Here is an 18944-nt window from a genome sequence, read left to right on the forward strand (position 1 = left end):
ATTTCATATCAATGCTACTCCTTCCTTCCTCCTTCCGCTTCGCATTACGTGTCCATTTGAAATTTGAAAATGTTCATACTGCTTACTAGTATAGTATTTTTGGTTATCGATGATTTTAGATGCCGTTCTATTGGCCATGAACATTAAGCAATTAACTTATGAAATCTTGCTTCTAAGTAACAGTTATGAATCATTTTTCTTAGGACTCGTACATTCGTTGCATGTGTCTATGAATAAGTAATACTTAATGGATAATTATGTTAATAATTATTGGAAAATGACGACACGGCTACAAAATAATTAAACATTGCTGATCTTGATTACTTTCGGTGTACATACATATATGTACATATATTTTTAAATATCTTTCGAAACATCAGCATTTTACACGTATACTTACATTCTTGATAAAGTAAAATATTTTTTATAATGAAATTACAAACTTATAAGAAATACATAGAATATTTAAAATCAACTGGAATTTGTATTGTTATGGTTGGGTTAGTTTTACCTATTATATTTTTCTTCTTTTTTTCAAATTATTAACTTAATGATGTGTTGATTGATTTACATTTTTCATGTAGAGGTTGTTGGTTTTTGTATCAGCTGCGACAAGTATCGCAAATTTTACAATCCTCTGTACCTACCAATGTTTTAAGCAAGGAGCAACCACATACCCAATATATTTATGTTGATGATCCTAGATTCAAAGGTATTTATCATTAGCTTACAATGGTTTATCGAGTTTCAAATATTTATTATCTTTGGTTTTATAATTCTAGATGTTCTCATGTTAAGAAAAGTTGAAAATTTACAATCATCAGTGCCAGTGGAGTCATTTTCATTTGCTCATATCATAATGAAATGGTGGAAATCATTAACCCGTAATGTGGCATATAAGCTATTAAATATCGCACAAACTAGCAATGACACAGAACGTTTGAAAGCTCTTTATACTCTTACTTCTCTAAAGCATTTGAAAGGTATTTTTCTTGTATGTATTATATATCAGTTTTTCACATAGATATTTTTCAATTAAAAATTTATAGATTGGCATTATCAGCATATTGCACAAATGTTGGATGCTAAAACTGCAGTGTCTCTTGCAAGAATGCCAAATGTTGATTTAAGATTCTTTTTACAACCACCGTATCGTCACGTACAATATAAATTACATGTATGTATAATACATTTATTGTAATTACATTTATTCAACAAGTTTAATCAGAAGTTATGTTTTTTCCAGGATGTAATAGAAAAAGTACACCAGTTACTCCTTCATTTAAGTATGTTATGTGAAAATACTCATCCATGCCTTGTTCAATTCCTTAATAAAAACTTTAAAGATACACCTTCTGTAAGTATACATTGCTTGAAATTTTTTAAATTTCTGTCTTGTAAATTATTTTGTGCGCATTTTAATTATTTAAGTCAGGAACTATTTACAAAAACAGGATAATCTGATACTTGATCACGACTTAACAAACTTAGGGCTGGCTGTAGCACCAGCCATAGTATGGAATCAAGAATTATTAAAGAATTGTGTTCAAGCACTATGCCACCATTCTTGTCTTGAACAATATAGTAAAGGTAAAGTAAAACATTTAATAAGTAAAAATATTTTTATCTGATCTTTTTTTGTTTTTAGATATTATCGATGCTGGTGGTCTTCCATTATTAATGATAATAAAGAAAATTTTCAACGATAACGTTAACATATGTATATTACTTGCAAAAATTATTTCTAATATTTCACTTCACTCAATGTATTTGCAAGATATTTTTCAATCAGGTATATTTAATAAATTTTAATTTTAGGATTTTTAAAGTATTGTATATTAATCACAGTTTCGTCTAAAGGTTGGATTGGTACATTGGTAGAATGGTCTCAAAGTAGTGATATAAGATTATCAGCACCAGCCAGTCGTGCATTGGCAAATTTAGATATGGATGAGAATGATAAATATCCAAGACGTATTTATCTTCTTCATCCTTTGCACAAAACTATGGCAAGCACAAAGTTAGATGTTATTTTCTTACACGGACTGCTTGGTGGAGTGTTTATAACATGGCGACAAAGAGATCCAGATACATCTGAAGTTGTTGGGTTTGTAGGTTTGTTAGTATTATTAATAATAATTTTAACGTGTCATGTATGAAACATGAGATTAATTGCTGTTATTTTACTTGTAGATCCCTATATTATACAAGATGGGATCAATTTTTCAAGTTTTATAGATGATCAGTCTCACGAATTTTTGAAAGATTTAGCTTATGATTTGAGGAAACGTGAATGGGACAAAGTAGGCCAAGATTTTGAAGTAATTTTGGATGATTGTCCTCAAAATACTAATACTAGAGGAACTGGACCATTTTTCTGTAAAGGGTATGATTTTTATTTTGTTAAGAAATGTTTATATATTTATGAATTTTCGTTTTTAGAAATGATATATGTATGAAGAAAATGTATCATGATAGACAACACAAAACACAATGTTGGCCTAAAGATTGGTTACCACAGGATATTCCATATATCCGAGTTATTGGGGTAAATTATGACACTAATTTGTCACTGTGGACACATTCATGTCCAATAGACGGCAGAAAGTAAACATCATTAATGTTATTACTTTATTTGGTTATTAAAAATTTATAATTCATGTATATAATTTGTTAATTAGAAGTACTATGGGTGAAAGAAGTAAAGAATATATAAAAAAATTGTTAATTGCGGGTGTTGGAAAACGACCAACGATTTGGGTTTGTCATTCAATGGGTGGTTTATTAGTAAAAAAAATGCTTGTGGATGGTTAGTTTTTCATATTTCACTATAAAATATTGTTTGTAAGTTTATGTATTCATATACGTAATTATCCTTTTCACAGAGTGGAAAACTGGAGATCAAAATGATATATGTAAAAATACACGTGGCATAATATTTTATAGTACTCCACATCGAGGTTCTCGCGTAGCAGCATTAAAACAAGCAACACAAATGGTAGTGTGGCCATCGATCGAAGTACAGGAACTTCGTGAAGGTATATTAAAAGTGCATAATACTAATTAAAAAATATTTTAAGCACGTTTATATGAACAATATGGTTTATGTTTAGAGTCGCCACAATTATTAAAATTACATAATGAATTCCTCGATATGTTGAAAGAACATCCTATAGAGATTATTAGTTTTAGTGAAACTAAGTCTACCCATGTAACACCGTTAAATGTGCCATTTCAGTTTGTTACTTCTAATTCAGCAGGTACGATAAAATAAGAATTATTTTATACAATATTATTGATCTCTTAACAAAAATTGTATTTATTTTTAGATCCTGGAGTAGGTGAATTCTATGAAATTGCACAAGATCACTTGTCCATATGTAAGCCAGCTAGCAGGTAATAATCCAGATTTTTTAATTTGATATATATCGAAATTCAAAAATTTTAATTATTTGTATATTTACTTTATAGACATTCCTTCTTGTATCAAAAACTTTTGTCCGTTTTAAAACGTCACGTAACTCAAGAGAAAACAACTGTTTCTCCAATTATGGAATTGCTATCATTGCCAAGTAAATTATTATAAATCTGTACATATTCCTATATTTTCATGATATTGTGAACATATATTACTTTATTATTATCAAAAAGTTTATTTTTGTATACTATATAAATTGATATTAACCCTCGGATGGCGGATGCTCCATCTAGTAACGTAGGCCAAAAGTTAATTACGGAATAAGAGAAGGAAACAAATAAGGCTAACAAATTCGTCTTTCTCTCTTTTTAATCATAACGAGTTCAATTTAGAGTAAACATATTTATATTACAAAAATATCAAATACTTTTTAAAATACTTATTTAACGCCACTGATAATTTGTTTCTTTGACTAGAATGAACAATAAAATTTTTGCAATAAAATCAATAAATGACTGATAAAAAAAAATAGTTAAATCGATCTATGACAGTTTTCTCAAGATGAATACAAGATATTGATCAATCAATATAAGGTAACATAAGATAGTTTATCATAAATAAAATTTCAGTGAATTTTAAATCTACAGATAAAGTATATTTTATATAAAGTATAGCATAAGCACAATGTAAGGCACTGAATAAATTAAATAAAAGTGGAATTGATAGAAATTTTATTTTATTACCGTAAATTTTAGAAATTTGTGTCGTAATCAGGATGATGACGACTTGATAAATTTGTTGTACTATCATAACCACCGTATTTACTGCTACTGTGAGACCCGTTGTAATAATAACCATTCCATTCCGATCTCCAACTATCGTACATGTTATATTTCTTATTGTCTTGAAAAGATTTTTCAACAAGGATCTAGAAATTCAAAATAAAATGTATATAATTTGGAATCATTTCGCGCATACAAATGACTCCAAATATAAAATCGTTTTAAAATTCTACCTTATTGGAGGTTGATTCGAAAGACTTCTCATTCCACGAAACGTCTGGATCAGTCCAAATCGTGTGTACCGGCTTTGAATAATCACTAGATCTGTGAGCTGACATACTTTTTGCTACTTCTTCTTCGTAGATTGTAGATACAGATGGTTTCAATTTTGAACCATTATGGCGGTTCACTAACTAGGAATTAAATACAAAGATAAATATCAATTTTACATTAACATTAGTGTAACTTCCAATTTAACACTTACAACAGAGACACCGAATATAATGATAAAAAGTAATCCACCAACACCAATTACGATCACAGCAATTGCCCATTGTGGAACTAATCTATCGTCTTCTTCAATATATTGAGGAGTAGTTACTTTAGGTATCACTGAAAGGGAATTATTAATTTTTTTAGGTATCACTGAGAGGGAGATATTAATTTTACAAATATTTGTCAATATATTGTGACATACCTACAAAATCCGTATATTTCGGATCGATCGTAAACGATCCAAGTTTTATCGAACCTGCCGTTTTGGTCTCATTCCATCTATTTGCATTATAAGTCCGTAACGAATCGTGAAAAATGACTTTCAAATCTTGTGTATTGATTTTTTGCTCCAAGTTGGCCAATTCAACAAAATAATCCACTAAAATACTGCCCTCGCTAAAATTTATAAATTCTCTCACTAAGTTAGTTTCTTTTAACAATAATTTAAAAAAAATTATATTATTACCTGAATGAGTCAATTCTTATCTTTTTATACCATTTTGCTAGGACAGCAGATTTAGAGAATATGAAGTTCATCTATCAAAAAATAAATAGAAGTGTCATCGAATTATATAAAACAAATACTTCTTAATTTATAAGATCTATGCGAATACCTCTTGCTCAATTTCATTGGCAAGTTTTTGCCATTCTTGGGTATTTCGGTCAAGCAGCTCCGGTACCCAGCTTGCATTGCCAATTATCTTTATTGTTCCAGCGACTTCGCAGTCCTGTTCACAAATCCCTGGTGTAGTTGGTCTAGGCGTTGTCGTTGTAGTTGACGTCGTGGTGGTGCTCGATGTCACCTCGGTTATCGGGATAAGCGACGCGGACGAAATCGTTGCAGTCCGAGCAGCTTCTAATATCTTTTCTATCGAGATTGGAGTAGTCGATGAGCTAGGCCATCCAGTAAATTCTGTGGTAGCTCTGCAAAAGTTCATTTCAATTTGAATTCATATTAACAACTCAGACTAAACTCAGACTTTGAATTCACTTTCAAATTTCAAATAATAATAATTCATTTTGGATAATAATTTCAAATAATAATTTAGTTTGTAAAATTTACCTGATCGGCCATCCTCTGTGTATTTTCGGCGTAACCGTGCCTGGTCCTTCACCTCGAGGACTCGATGGCGTGGTAATTTTATTAGCTGGTTTTCGTCCGCCCGGTCTGCTAGGAAACACAAGTTTTAAACCAGCGGATTTCTTCGTCGTAGACGAAGCAGATTCTGTTGTCGCGGAGACATTGGACTCGGTAGAATCTTTTGTCTCGTCTTTCGTCTCTAAAGTGAGATTCTTCCTCTTCTCTTCGTAATCTCGTGGCAATAAGGAAGAAATGTCAACTTTAGAGTTGGCGAACAAATTCTGAATCGTTTTTTCAGCTGGTGATTTCTCTGATGAAACGTCTATACTTTCCGCTGTTGTTGTGGTAGTGGTGATGGCGGTGGTGATTTCTTCATTTTTCTTTTTGTTATAATCCGCTGGTAACAACGATGATATATTAACTTTAGATCTTGCAAGAATATCCTTTAACAAAGAGCTTTCCGTAACGGGCGAGTCCTCTTTCTTCAATTTGTATCCAGGTGGCAAGAAGGCACTAATGTCTTGAATGATCACATTGGTTTTAGGTTTCTTTGTCGTGGTAGTGGAGGTAGTTGATGCGAGTTGAGTGGTGATTGATTCTGTTGTTGTGCTGGTTGTGCTCTTCGTGGGCCACCTAAACATCATTAATCATAATCATTGTTACCACGTCACACGCTTATGTTCATTAAATTGGCAATAAGAAATAGCTGCGAAGCATTTTAACATATAGAAACAAGAAACATATTTAATATATAAAGAAGAAACATTTTAAGCCAAATTAAAAATTCTCTCTCATTTCTTAATCTTAATCTTCTTTAATCCTCAATAAACATTATACCTTCGACTATTAGATTTTTCTAAATATTACACTTTCAACCATATTAGATTCTTCTAAATAAATCAAAAATACTATATATTCAAATGTATCACCAACCTAAATCCAGTCTTTGAAATCGTCGACGTTGTCGACGAACTCCTCGTGACATAATCGCGCGGCAATAGCCCTTCCAGACTGTCGAGCGTCGTTTCAATTCTCGGCTTCGGTGTAGCATGATCGGTTCTCTTGTCGTTATATCGTCGAGGTACGAACTTGCTGATAACCGGTGTCCTGGCAGTAGTGGTATACCTTCTGCGATTGTTTCTGTCCCTTTCATTCAAAACGTCCAACTGAAGCGAATTGCCAGCTGTTCTGAAACCACCAGCGAGAAAACCGCTGGATAATTCCGACTGCACACGATCCAATTTGTCGATGATGCTCTCCGTGGATTCCGGAGCTGGCGACGTTTTCTTCTCGCCGCTGTGACCGATCGATTCGATACGATCTATGACCGGAAACGGCAAGAACCTCGCGCCAGATATGCTACGACTCGTTTGAACGGAAGCTAGTATTCGAGACGTATCTTCGGTTGTCACCGCCGTCATTGGTAGTTCCGTGATCCCCGTAGACGAGGGTGGCGCGGCGACTTGCTCGGTAGTAGTCGGGGAGGATGTCGTTGGAACAGAAATCGTGCCGTTGACGACGCTTTTTGTCGTTACTACCGATACTATCGCCTCGCCGATCAGGATGGAACTGTCAGCGGAAGAGTTTGTTCCCGATTTTGGCAGTCCGAGAAAGGCGAACGTTTTGTCGCTACCTTCCATCGAGGAGCCTTCTTGGTCGTTGTTGGTCGTCGCGATTGGCGTGTTCGCGTTCTTCTCTTCGAGCAGATCGGACGTGGAATCATTCGCATGATGAGCATCCTCTAAATATTCTTCCTCTTCCTCCGATAAATCGTAGTCGTTGTCCTGCGGTTTCTCCGCTTCGTCTTGCTCCTCTTGCTCTCCCTGCTCCCTCGATACTTCCTTTCCCTCTTCCTCTGCATCCAGATAGTCACGGGCGTGATCGTCCGCTGCGAAATTTCCAAAGACGTTGTTTTTGACGAACAACTTGGACGCGGAAGAAACGCGCGGAACACAAGAAGTGCGCGTGCTCGTCGCGTTTCTTTTTGTTCTACGGACACGAGACTTTCCTTACCGGGTGACGAAACGAGTTTACATAACGCAGAACGCGTTTACAAAGATCATAATTATTTCATACTGTCGTGTTATATCATGAGAGAGAGAGAGAGAGAAAAAAAAGCGGTCTAAAAGTTGTGACGGTTTTGCATTACGGTGAGAAACAATCGATTTCCTATAGACTCCTAATTTTTGTCCGAAAGCTGTGACAAGGAGAAACTGACTAGTTTAATCAAACTTTCTTTTCGGTTGTAGAGTCTTTTTTTATTCAGTCGAGAATTACATTGCCGAAAAATCTCAAAAAAAATAGAGGAATTTTTTAATTTCACTCGCGTATCACATACAAGTTTATGCGATTTTTTGAAAATTTAAATTTAATTACTATTACTTAATTAATTATTACTTAATTAATTATTTAATTATTACTAAATACCGGTAACCGGGTATGTTTCTACCTCTTGCATCGGATTGTTCGAGAATAATTTTTAATTAATTAAATTAAATTTAATTATTTAAATTAAATTTAATTAATTAAATTAGGGACGACGAACGCAACAATATTATAAAATTTGAATTATTTGATAATTATGTGTATTAATAAGTTTCTAGATTGACATGTTTAAACAGTTTAAAATTTGAGTAGTTTTCGATTTATATCTTACCTGCAGCCTGGTATCGCGACTGATTAGGACTTGAGTAATCATCGTTGTAATAGTTATACGTGTCGTACTGACTCGTCGAGGGATCCTCCAGATAATCTTCATCTCTGGATGCGTCTTTTGTCTGAGCATTTATGTCTGGCGAGCCGGTATCCGTGATTTTGGAAAATTTCGAAGTTCCGTGTTCCGCTTTTGGATCGGTTTCAACTTCGTACTCGTCTTCGTAAACTTCTTCGTCGTCTACTTCCTCCTCGTGTTCGTTTTTCTTTCCATTCGTTTTTGACGTCTCCATAACGTTGTTCTCGTCCAAGGAGCGCAATAGCGTTTCCGCTGGATTACTCGCGGGAGATGCATTTTTGTCTTGTTGTTCGTACACCGAATTCGTTGGTATCAGACGTGACAATTTGTCCCACGACTCGACTGATCCTTGAAAGAAAATCGATTGATTTAATAAGTATAATAAAATTCAGTTTGAAAGAAATAAGTACTCGATTACTTTTTTAAAAATGACGTGATAAAATTTTAAATTGTATTTAAACTGCTCGAAGTTTATTCTATCATAAAAATCAAACACGTCAGAACGTTGATAGATGAGGAATATGCATATCAAAGAAGAAAAATTTTAATAATGAAAAGTGTAATTTCAAAATGGATATAATTAATATAATAAATTAAAAATAAATAGTAAACAATGTTTAAATTTAAAATCAAACACACTAGATATGGTAGTAAAAATATAAAAGTAATCTGAGAAACAAATTAAATGAACAAAAAATTGGGGCATCGAAGTGAAAAGGGTGTGCTCGGTTCGCGCAATCATGTATAAATTATAGCTGCTCTTTCACAGATTTAACTAGCATGTTCCGTGAGAAACTGTCTGGAGTTGTTTCCGAAAGAAAGCGAAGACGCTTTCCAGCATTGTTTCTTCATGTTTTGTAATACCTTTTGCATCGAGAAACAGACCATCTTATTTTCTCGATTTCCCGCGGAAAACTCGTCTCCGAATTTCCTGCTACAACACGTTATTAGATAATCATTTAAAGTTTCATGTTACAATACTTTCGTATAATTTAACTATTAATGTAATTACTTTAATGTGAAAATTATAAATTAATACACAGTTAAAATAGTTCTCAAGTAGTAAAAATCGTAAACTCAATATTTCAAAGTACTATATAATAAAATACAATTTACTTATTGAGATATTTCTTGCAACAATTTACTGCAAGTTTCTCGCAAATAGATAACTTTAATATTTAGCATTAATTATCATCATATGAATACGTATTTACGTTCGACTTTTCCCAACTTTCGATTGGGAAGTATTTGTTCCGCTTTTACATCCAAGGAGTTAATTAAACTTAACATTTATTTAAAACAAATTAATAGTCCTTTTTCTAACTTTCGACTAGAAAAAAGTACGCTCCACTTTCGTATTCCACGATGATGAAACTTTCTTTTATCGAAAACAAATTAAAGACGATTATAGAGATTAAGCAAATAATAAGGAAATAATAAGGCTTTTGTCCATTTTGATTCATGAGCAATTCTGTAAAATGACTCAACTTCCTCATTCGAAAGAAATACAACGTATTAAATGCATTTGCATGTAATTTTTAATATCCTTCGCCTAAAAAGGAGTCTTACTCTGGCCCAGTTCTTCCTCATGTATTTCATATTAGCAACGTTAGTTCCGCTATTTATTCTCACAGTACCGCTAAACTCCTACATATCATTCCCTTTTTTGAATTAATAGTTACATCAACCAATGATAGCATCATTCACAGAAGAATAATTCACAAATTATAATTTATAATTCTTAGATAATTATAATTCACAGATTCTTTCATATTACAATTCATATTATAATTCACAGATTCTTTCATATTACAATAAATAAAAAGATCCCCTGCAAAAATAAAATGCAAAAATAAGAATCCCCTGAAATTGAAAATATTTTTATTAATGTTTCTTCATATATTTCAATATTTTTTAATACCTTTTTAAGTTGTAAATCTGCTTTGCTTCAACAAATGATATATCCATCTATTTGCCACTCTACTTGTATTGAAATACACATGATTTAAAATTATTTTACTAAACAGCAATGCATATAATTTTCTGAAGAGAATGGTTATAATGTTCTGAGCTTGGACAACACGAGATATTCTTGAAAAGGGTTGTATATCAGTGGTAAATGTCGTAACTGGAATAGTTCCGTGGGTGTGTCCGCAATGAAATCAACAAGGCTGCAGGCCTTCGAAATCTGAGCGCGAATATAAATTAAGGTGTGGTTACGCTACTCGAACGCGTTAATTGCGCTTGCTTTCCTACGATTCGTTTCTTGTCGTACAATTTGATATTTTGCCTTTACATCCGCAAACATGCGCGCACCATTTTAATTACTGATTATCAAAGTTTACTTGCACTTTTCCAATTTGGTTTCTTTACGTTTCACTTTAGGAGAGAAATTCTAGAAATGCATAAATTACTGTTTTATTTCTGTTTACTGTTATTTATATAATTCAATAGTTTGTCATAAATGGTTTACCAAAATAGATTTGGATAATTTAAGCAACAGAGAGGAGTATTCTACAATTTTTGAAGAGATCAACTCCTATACTTTTGTTTCATTTATTTTTATTTTTATTTTACATTTTGCTACTTTTGTTACATTTGTAACGAGTAATGTAACATTATGTAATGGTACTGCATGTTTGTTTTTAATACTTCAATTAGATATGCATATACTCTGTACTATTGATTTATTTCTCAATAATTAATGCATGGATCGTAAGACAACTATCTCTTATTATCATATTGAGCAATATCAACTTTAAATGCAAATGTTACTAATCAAGTTTGAACGATACAGTTCAGTGATCATATTTTTTGTCTCACGTTATAAATGATTTATATTAGAAGCATAATAATAAGCACGAATATTGTGTGATTAACTGTCAACACAAAAATATTACTTTGTATATACCTAATTTCATACTGCATACTGTAACAAATTGCAGAATAGAATTTATCAATTTCTCTTTGCGAGTCTTCACGAAATATTCATCAATATTCAAACTTACCTCCTACGTCTACTATTACATTCAAACTTTTACTAAAGTTACGAGCGTATCGACATCGTATTTTATCATTTCGACAATTCAAGCGGTAAAATTCATTGGAAATTCGTCAATGTTTAACGTAATTCCAAGTTATCCCTCTTTTGTCGGAACTTGCTCATATGTCTTACAGTTTCCGCCGCTGATTGTGAGACCAACCGGATTCGATATTCTCAGCTGTCGCGGCCGGTTGTTGGCAAATTCATCGATCTATTGACGTAATTCGAGAGCGCTTATATGGCCAATACCAGTTTCGTATTTTCAGCGGAACTTGTCCGATACTTTCACGATCGCGACAGCAGGAAGTGTCCGATTAAATTCTAACGGGTGTACGTGCACTAAAGGAGCGAGAAGTCACGCGTGCCAAGCTTACCCAACGAAGTTGAAACGCACATATATAAATAATGGGCCGAGTGCAGCTGTTCTCCTTTCAATCGTCCTTCGACTTGATCGCGTCTACTCCACGTACATACGTTCACACGAATTCTTAACTCGAGATGCTTGTGTCTTGGAGTATCGATCGCAGCTTTCTTTCTTCATACTAAAAAATAATCTATTGTCTTATACTTGCTGTTGTAATACTATCGTTTCTTTCTTTCTTCTTTTTCAAAATTAATTGCTTACTTATATGAGTTGAATAACACAGCGTTACCTTCATCGTCGAGTATTATTCATTTGTACTTTACTTTAATATAAAATACATGAAATCTTTCAAATTTTTCTCATTTTCACGATTCAACTTTCTTTACAGATCGATATGTCACGTAGAATTTCTCCTGCAACTGCAAGATGAATAAAAGATTCGACAAGTACTTTTGCTAAAAAAAGAAAAAAGTGTACTTGTGTTAATGTTCTTGATCGTATCTTTTATTGCGCAGTAGTTCCATATAGTAAACCAGCAATTAAGTAACGCTACTTATAACATGTATATTCAACAAGTACCTACAACTTTATTAATGTTCCTTCTGTCGCAAATTTTTTTCGAAATGTATACCATCGCTGCAAACGTGTAAACCTATACGTGTACACAGGTTAGTTACGTTTTACCAGGTTTACATTTTATCCGTTCATCTCAGGTAAACGTATAGAGTGCTGTGACCTCGCACGATTTCAAACCGATTAAAACTGCGCCCTCTCTCTCTCACTCTCACTCGATAATGCAGGTCGCAGAACTACGTCTATCCTGCGTGGCAAGACGATGTATTTTGAAATAACATGTTTCGCGCTTATTGTACCGTGACTTTCCTTATCCAACCTAAATGTAAAAGGCGAAAAACTCTCGCATCAGCACGCAACGAAACAACCGCACGACCGTTTTCCATAGGCCAATATAATCCTAGCGAATACGAAGCCTAAATAAGATACACGGCCTCGTCAAAGATTCACGCACTTTCCATAAGCGAACACGCCGTTGTTATGGCGCCGTGCAATTAACGCAAATTCTCGATACACGGCGTTCCAATTCTATCGGCCGAGCGTAGGTATGATTAATGACGAATCTCACAACCAGAGTTCACTAGTGATTTCCCGTTTGTTTGTGAAAGTATTTAACTCTGCGACCGAAAAAAAGACTGAACTCCAACAAAATTGCAGGAAATTGCTTGGTACGATTTTGAAAATTTTCTTTCAAAAGTTTGACGGACTGGAAAATCTTACGAGCAGATTGCGAACGTTTATTCGCAGGTTCAAACATTCGTGAAATGCAACCAAGGAAATCGAATCTACAGGTATGTAACTTCAGATATTTTGTATACTTTTAACACCCTATACTTTTTTACATTTTTAAGTTTTCTACAAGTTTTGTATAAACTCAGTGCGCTTGCGAGACTTAGATCAATTCAGAAGCAAAACGCGAGAAAATGTGCGGCCGATATTGCTATGCATATTGGCAGAAACTTTCTCTAAAGAAGTTTCTTTTTCAAGGTTAATGACTCAATCGAAAAAGAAGGTAAATCGTCTGCCTTACTAATCTCGTAACACTATTTATACAATGAAATCGTGTTTAAATAATGTATATGTATTGTACACAGGGTGTATCTCGCGATTGGTGGTTACAACAGAGCACGAGGCGATCCTAACGTGAAAAACGAGTCGAAACGAAAGAATAAAATTTGTTCATCAAAGCTTTCGTTTCGAGAAAATCGAGTTTGGAAATTTATCAAGTATACCTGAATTTAGTTAATTCCGTACTGGAATTAACGCTTGAATAATTGACGCGAGAGATAATTCTATGCGCAAAAATAAGTGGAAAGTGTAGAATAAAATTTTTTTCGTTTAAAGCTTCATTTCTAAGAAAATAGACTTTGAATATGTTTCGTTAAAAATTGGTACTAGCGTACTAAATAAATTTTCCAACTCAATCTTCTTGAAAACGAAGCATCTAAAATATAGAATAAAAATTTTATTTTTATCTTCGTACGTAGAATAATTTTCTATTAATTATTCTTAATTATTCTCATGTTTAGAATTAGCTAAATTCAAATACACTTGATAAATGTTCAAACTCGATTTTCTCGAAAACGAAGGCTTTAACGAACAAATTTTATCTTTTTTTTTTCCACTTATTTTTTTTATATAGAATCACCTCCTACTTGGTTTACTTACCATTCATTATAAAACATTTTTGTCGTGATATTGATCATTGATCTTTTTTGGGAAACCGAGATTTAACACGAGCTTCGTGTGTTAATCATTATGGAATTCTTGTCTGTTACGAGATCCGTGAGATGAGTCTTAAACTCATGCTGAGAAGAGCGAGGCCACGAGAGATTCACAACGAAATCGTGTCATATTTCACGGAAATCATTTCAACATGATAACCGTTTATTCTTCCACGGTTACAACGAATACCAACACATGCGGGATCCAAATTTATTAACTCATGACAGCGTTGTTAATTAGCCCTTTGAAAGGCTCCTTAATATCTCATTATCATTTAGTACATTATAAAACACGAAAACTACTTTGTTTCATATAAAATGGTTATTAGAAATATAACGGTATTTATATTTCTAAGTTCATTGATTCTTATTCAGTCTGAATATCCATTCGCTGCAACCAGAACGCATGCAACCGGTGATTTAATCTGAATAACAAATTAATATTTGTGTCTTTCATTTGTTCCATCGTCGAAAAGCTGAAACGTAAACAATTTCACTCTCATTCAATATAAATCTGCATTAGAAATTAACGAAACCTCTTACTTTTCGATTTGATTAATTTGATTTCTGATTCTATAATATCAACGTCAGGCGATTAAGCTACAAAAGTACAAAACGATTAAAGTGATAAATTTATTTGAGCGAAGTGTTCAAAATCTTACATTGCAAATTTCACAAGTCTCATTAACTTTTTAATGGATGCCGAAATTTGCAATTCTGGCATCAAGCACGAATAAAGCTTTATAGATTTTACGTTGATTGTTACCGCGATGTTCTTCTTTATGGCTGTTGCACAATGCACGATAATTGGATGATGATTGGCGTGGAATCATGCCAATTTTGTCATTCGCCACAATTTTAAGTCAGATATGTCTGTTTTAGGGAATCACGATAATCGTTCAACTCAAAGTTGTTATTATAGGCAACAATGGAGATTCAATTGCGTTATCCTGCTACACGATTGTAACGTAACACTCGTATAGAATTGCGGTTCTATTGTATTGCGTATTGTATCGCAATGTACCAGGTCACGAATTCAAACTATCTAGTATTGCACAGCGGTCATCCACCGTTTATCCTGTCTGCAGGTTTAAGGCCGGATTGCATGATCTATTGCGTTATCCACAGTTATGCTTCAAGAAAATTTGCGCGTATCAATTCGTGCAACACATCTCTATAACTGCGATCTATTCGCCCACTATTGTGCAGCAAATAAGGCTTTGTTATTTTTTTGTTGTAGAAGTCGGGTCTTAATTTATGAGAATTTTATCAAATTCCCATCAACGCATTGATATTTCACGGGAACGACCAACTGAGAATTTCGTCGGCCGTAGAAGCAACAAGGAATACGAATTAAGCCAGAAAGACTTCACCGTAGCCAGTGAATCGTGACAGTCATACACCGTTGACCGGGGATTGCATAAATACCACCTACACATTCCACTGGTATTACGCTGTCAAAATCAAACGGGACCTTCCAATGGTCCCGGTTGAAAAGACTTCCAAGTGTCCGTCGTCTGATCTATAAATCATCCGGTAACAATATACTTGGAACGTTTCAAAGAAGCCCTTCGCACAGCAGTGAAAAATCCAACCTGGACAGCCTGGAATCCCATAAATTTGCCCGCGATGCATATGTCCACGAGAACGTTCGCAGTTGCTCTGTGCTTTATCCATGAAAGGATCGCGCAGATCTCGGTAGCGCGCTCTTTCGGTCGGAACGTCAATCATAATCGTACACTCAAATTCGTTCGCCTCGAAGGGCTACTTTTTGCGCGGGTGTTTTCAGAAGAAAGAAAAGAAAGAAAGAGGAGAAACGTACCTTGTTGGCTGTTCGCTGAAACGAAAACGCAGCCGATCAGTATCAGAAACGTCGAGATCACGTCGACGAGTCGGGTATCGTTCGTTTCGCGTCTCGACATCGTCCTCTGGCACTTGTTCACGCCGCGCACTTGTTCGTATCGGCACGATTTCGAGGCAGTTCGCCCAACTGTCAGCATAACACTGTCATCGTAACGACGCTGAAATTCGCGGACTCGTCTCGCGTCGTTATTTATTTCGTGTCGTTGATTATTTACCGATCGACGACGAACGGACGCATCCTCACATTGGGAAAAAGAGACGTTCGCGAGCACGGCGCGCTTGTCACTGGCCACGGGTAGAAAGCAAAATCCTACTTTCACTTGGTGGCTGCGAGCCTCGCGAGGCGGAGCTGGCACGTCGAGGCCATCGCGATCTTTCCCTCTCCTTTCTATTCGGCTACCTCTCCGGTGTCTCTCTTCTCGTCTACGCGTCTTTGTGACGATCAACACCGAGGGAACAACCGATACTTAGAAAAACCATGGGGACGGGTTTTAGCAAAAATTTGAGAACGTCCGGGTACGACCTTTTTTGTATCTTCGCGAAGGTCGCTCGCGAGGATCAACGATCTTTCGCAACCGATTTTAGAACCGGGAGTCAATGCTTTCATCGCTGAAGCGAGCTCCCCAAGAAGACTCTTTTGCATATTACAAATAAAAGAATTATTTCGCTTGGAGGATAGCCTTGGATTTTTGAACCGAACGCAAATTTTTTCACTTTTTGCTTCAGATGATTACTAGTTACGATTATTATCATTATTATTATTTTTTTTTTTGTTCGCGTAGATATCGATTATAATTTTATCTCACTTTCTTTACCTTCACTCTCATTTGTCAAGAGGGAATGTTTACATTGAATTGTATATTTTAAAAGATATGTTTACATTGAATTGTATATTTTAAAAGATATGTTTACATTGAATTGTATATTTTAAAAGATATGTTACACGTTGGAAGAATTCTTCAATTCGATTGTAACGGCGTATAACTTAAAAGTAACATGTTCATGTGCCTATATTTAAAATTAACAATCGTAGTAATTTATGTGATTCTAAATTGCGTTTAAAAATATCTCATCGCTTCCAATTTGTCGTCGAAAGATCAAAAAGTTCTACATTTATTGGTTCTCTTGTTCTAGAAAAATTGTAACATATCTTTCATTTTGATGCCCATCCATTATGCATCCATTCCTCGCGAACTTTATATTTAAGTTATATATAGCCTGCGTTTAGTATCTTTGTTTCGATCCCATCTATCGTTTCTTTTAGGGGCTGGAAAGAATGCAGCCGAAGAATGTCATAACACGACCGCGTCCTTCGGTAGGACCTTCGTTTTTTCGTTGTCGATTTTGTCTTGTCGCGATACGTTCGTTAACCCTTCCTCCGGTTACAGACCACCTTTACGAATCGATATTTTGAACTGATTCACATCCGGTCAGAAACCAGACAAGTACCAAAGTAAAGAGACAAGCAAGGTTGGGACTTCGGGATAGTCAAGAAAAATATCATCATGACGCAATGAGATTGATGATGGTACTTTATAATAGCTTCAAAATTATTATTCTCAACGGTATATGTGATTAGTTGTCTTCTTCACGTGTTTTACGTCACGTGTGGTTTGTTTTTTATATATGGTGTTTTTCAACTTTCTGTGGTTGACTTCGTGTAAATGTCTTCACCAGAAAAAGATAAAATTTCTTCTACGTTTTTTGAACATATATTGTCGTATATGTATATAGGGTGTTACCTGTAACGCGACGCACGATTTTTCACTCACAGCCATCTGATAAAAAAAAGTTTCGAACAAAAGTTGAACGGTACAGGGTGTACCAAAAAAATTTCGAAAACTGTTTGTTTTCATAGCTAAATGAAGGTCACTTTGGATTAAACAAATAGGATCACAATTTTTTTTTCCACCGTATTGTAGAGAACATCGAGATGAATTCAAAATACATACTACATGATATTTTTATTAACATGTTACTCCATTTACAGTAGTGGAAATCGTTGCTTCAGAAGGTTGCTTTCGTTGCGGAAATCTTTCTCTATACACTTTAGTAGCTTCTCGAGAATTTCTCTTGCATTCGCCAAAAATTAACAGCATTTCAACTCTCTCCAAATTAGAAAAAGAACACATTGTTGCAAGCGATTACTTTACAACAAATATTGGAAATATGAAATGAAGGAACCGCAATGATAAACTGCAAATAAATTCTATACTTCTATGTTTATATTTAGTAATCTGAGATCAACTACACTGTCTTAGAATCAAATACGACGAGAAGCTAAATGTTTCACATTTCCACTACTGTAAATGGAGTAACATGTTAATAAAAATATCATGTAATATGTGTTTTGAATTCGTCTCGATGTTCTCTATAATACGGTGGAAAAGAAATTATGTGTTCCTATTTGTTTAATTCAAAGTGACCTTAATTTAGCTATGAAAATAAACAGTTTTCGAAATTTTTTTATTGACACCTACTGTACACCCTGTACCGTTCAACTTTTGTTCGAAACTTTTTTTTATCAGATGGCTATAAGTGGGTGAAAAATCGTGCGTCGCGTTAACACCCTGTATATGTCTGTCTTCGTCGCACGCTGTTGCTCTCCTTGTCTACCGCGACTATATGTCTGTCCTTGTCGCACGCTGTTGCTCTCCTTGTCTACCGCGGCTATATGTCTGTCCTTGTCGCACGCTGTTGCTCTCCTTGTCTATCGCGGATATACGTCTGTCTTTGTCACACGCTAGTGTTCTCCTTGTCTACCGCGGGTATATGTCTGTCCTTGTCGCACGCTGTTGCTCTCCTTGTCTATCGCGGCTATATGTCTGTCTTTGTCACACGCTGTTGCTCTCCTTGTCTATCGCGGATAT

The 18944-nt window shown here is 34.7% G+C and overlaps 2 protein-coding genes and 1 long non-coding RNA gene across 4 annotated transcripts; 1 reads left to right on the forward strand and 2 right to left on the reverse strand.

The window, feature by feature from the left end:
• The first annotated feature begins 122 nt into the window (after nt 1-122).
• Nucleotides 123-4143, forward strand: LOC122528392 (protein SERAC1). Its single transcript, XM_043653452.1, has 15 exons — nt 123-500; nt 585-712; nt 783-983; nt 1050-1177; nt 1247-1357; nt 1455-1590; nt 1649-1792; nt 1861-2115; nt 2194-2386; nt 2443-2607; nt 2682-2809; nt 2886-3038; nt 3114-3260; nt 3330-3396; nt 3472-4143. The coding sequence occupies exons 1-15, from the start codon at nt 430-432 to the stop codon at nt 3584-3586; spliced, it is 2142 nt and encodes a 713-aa protein (XP_043509387.1). The 5' UTR covers nt 123-429; the 3' UTR covers nt 3587-4143.
• Nucleotides 4138-16383, reverse strand: LOC122528391 (serine-rich adhesin for platelets). The gene is made up of 10 exons (XM_043653451.1): nt 16034-16383; nt 8433-8855; nt 6710-7664; nt 5759-6409; nt 5310-5619; nt 5162-5232; nt 4898-5091; nt 4685-4812; nt 4434-4613; nt 4138-4346 (listed from the first exon to the last, which is right to left on the reverse strand). Exons 1-10 carry the CDS (start codon nt 16209-16211, stop codon nt 4170-4172), a joined length of 3267 nt encoding a protein of 1088 aa, XP_043509386.1. The 5' UTR covers nt 16212-16383; the 3' UTR covers nt 4138-4169.
• On the reverse strand, nt 11235-13873 carry LOC122528396. Of its 2 annotated transcripts, none has more exons than XR_006306567.1 (3): nt 12498-13873; nt 12176-12369; nt 11235-12092 (listed from the first exon to the last, which is right to left on the reverse strand). It is a non-coding gene; the product is annotated as an uncharacterized LOC122528396 (long non-coding RNA). The 2 variants fall into 2 exon arrangements; XR_006306568.1 differs by having other exon boundaries at nt 11235-11436; nt 11516-12092; nt 12176-13873.
• Nucleotides 16384-18944: the final 2561 nt, after the last annotated feature.

Source organism: Frieseomelitta varia, unplaced genomic scaffold, assembly GCF_011392965.1.
Source record: "Frieseomelitta varia isolate USP_RPSP 00005682 unplaced genomic scaffold, Fvar_1.2 scaffold_25, whole genome shotgun sequence".
In the NCBI taxonomy this organism is placed as follows: domain Eukaryota; kingdom Metazoa; phylum Arthropoda; class Insecta; order Hymenoptera; family Apidae; genus Frieseomelitta; species Frieseomelitta varia.

What these genes read in the sequence shown, in the direction of transcription:
- LOC122528392 (XM_043653452.1), top strand. Translation starts at nt 430, where the DNA reads ATGAAATTACAAACTTATAAGAAATACATAGAATATTTAAAATCAACT. An exon ending in TGTCCAATAGACGGCAGAAA is followed by an intron (nt 2,608 to 2,681) that starts GTAAACATCATT and finishes TTTGTTAATTAG; the next exon opens with AAGTACTATGGGTGAAAGAA. An exon ending in AAAAAAAATGCTTGTGGATG is followed by an intron (nt 2,810 to 2,885) that starts GTTAGTTTTTCA and finishes TCCTTTTCACAG; the next exon opens with AGTGGAAAACTGGAGATCAA.
- LOC122528391 (XM_043653451.1), bottom strand. Translation starts at nt 16,211, where the DNA reads ATGCTGACAGTTGGGCGAACTGCCTCGAAATCGTGCCGATACGAACAA. An exon ending in ATTTCAAAGACTGGATTTAG is followed by an intron (nt 6,410 to 6,709) that starts GTTGGTGATACA and finishes AATGATGTTTAG; the next exon opens with GTGGCCCACGAAGAGCACAA. An exon ending in CACAGAGGATGGCCGATCAG is followed by an intron (nt 5,620 to 5,758) that starts GTAAATTTTACA and finishes GAACTTTTGCAG; the next exon opens with AGCTACCACAGAATTTACTG.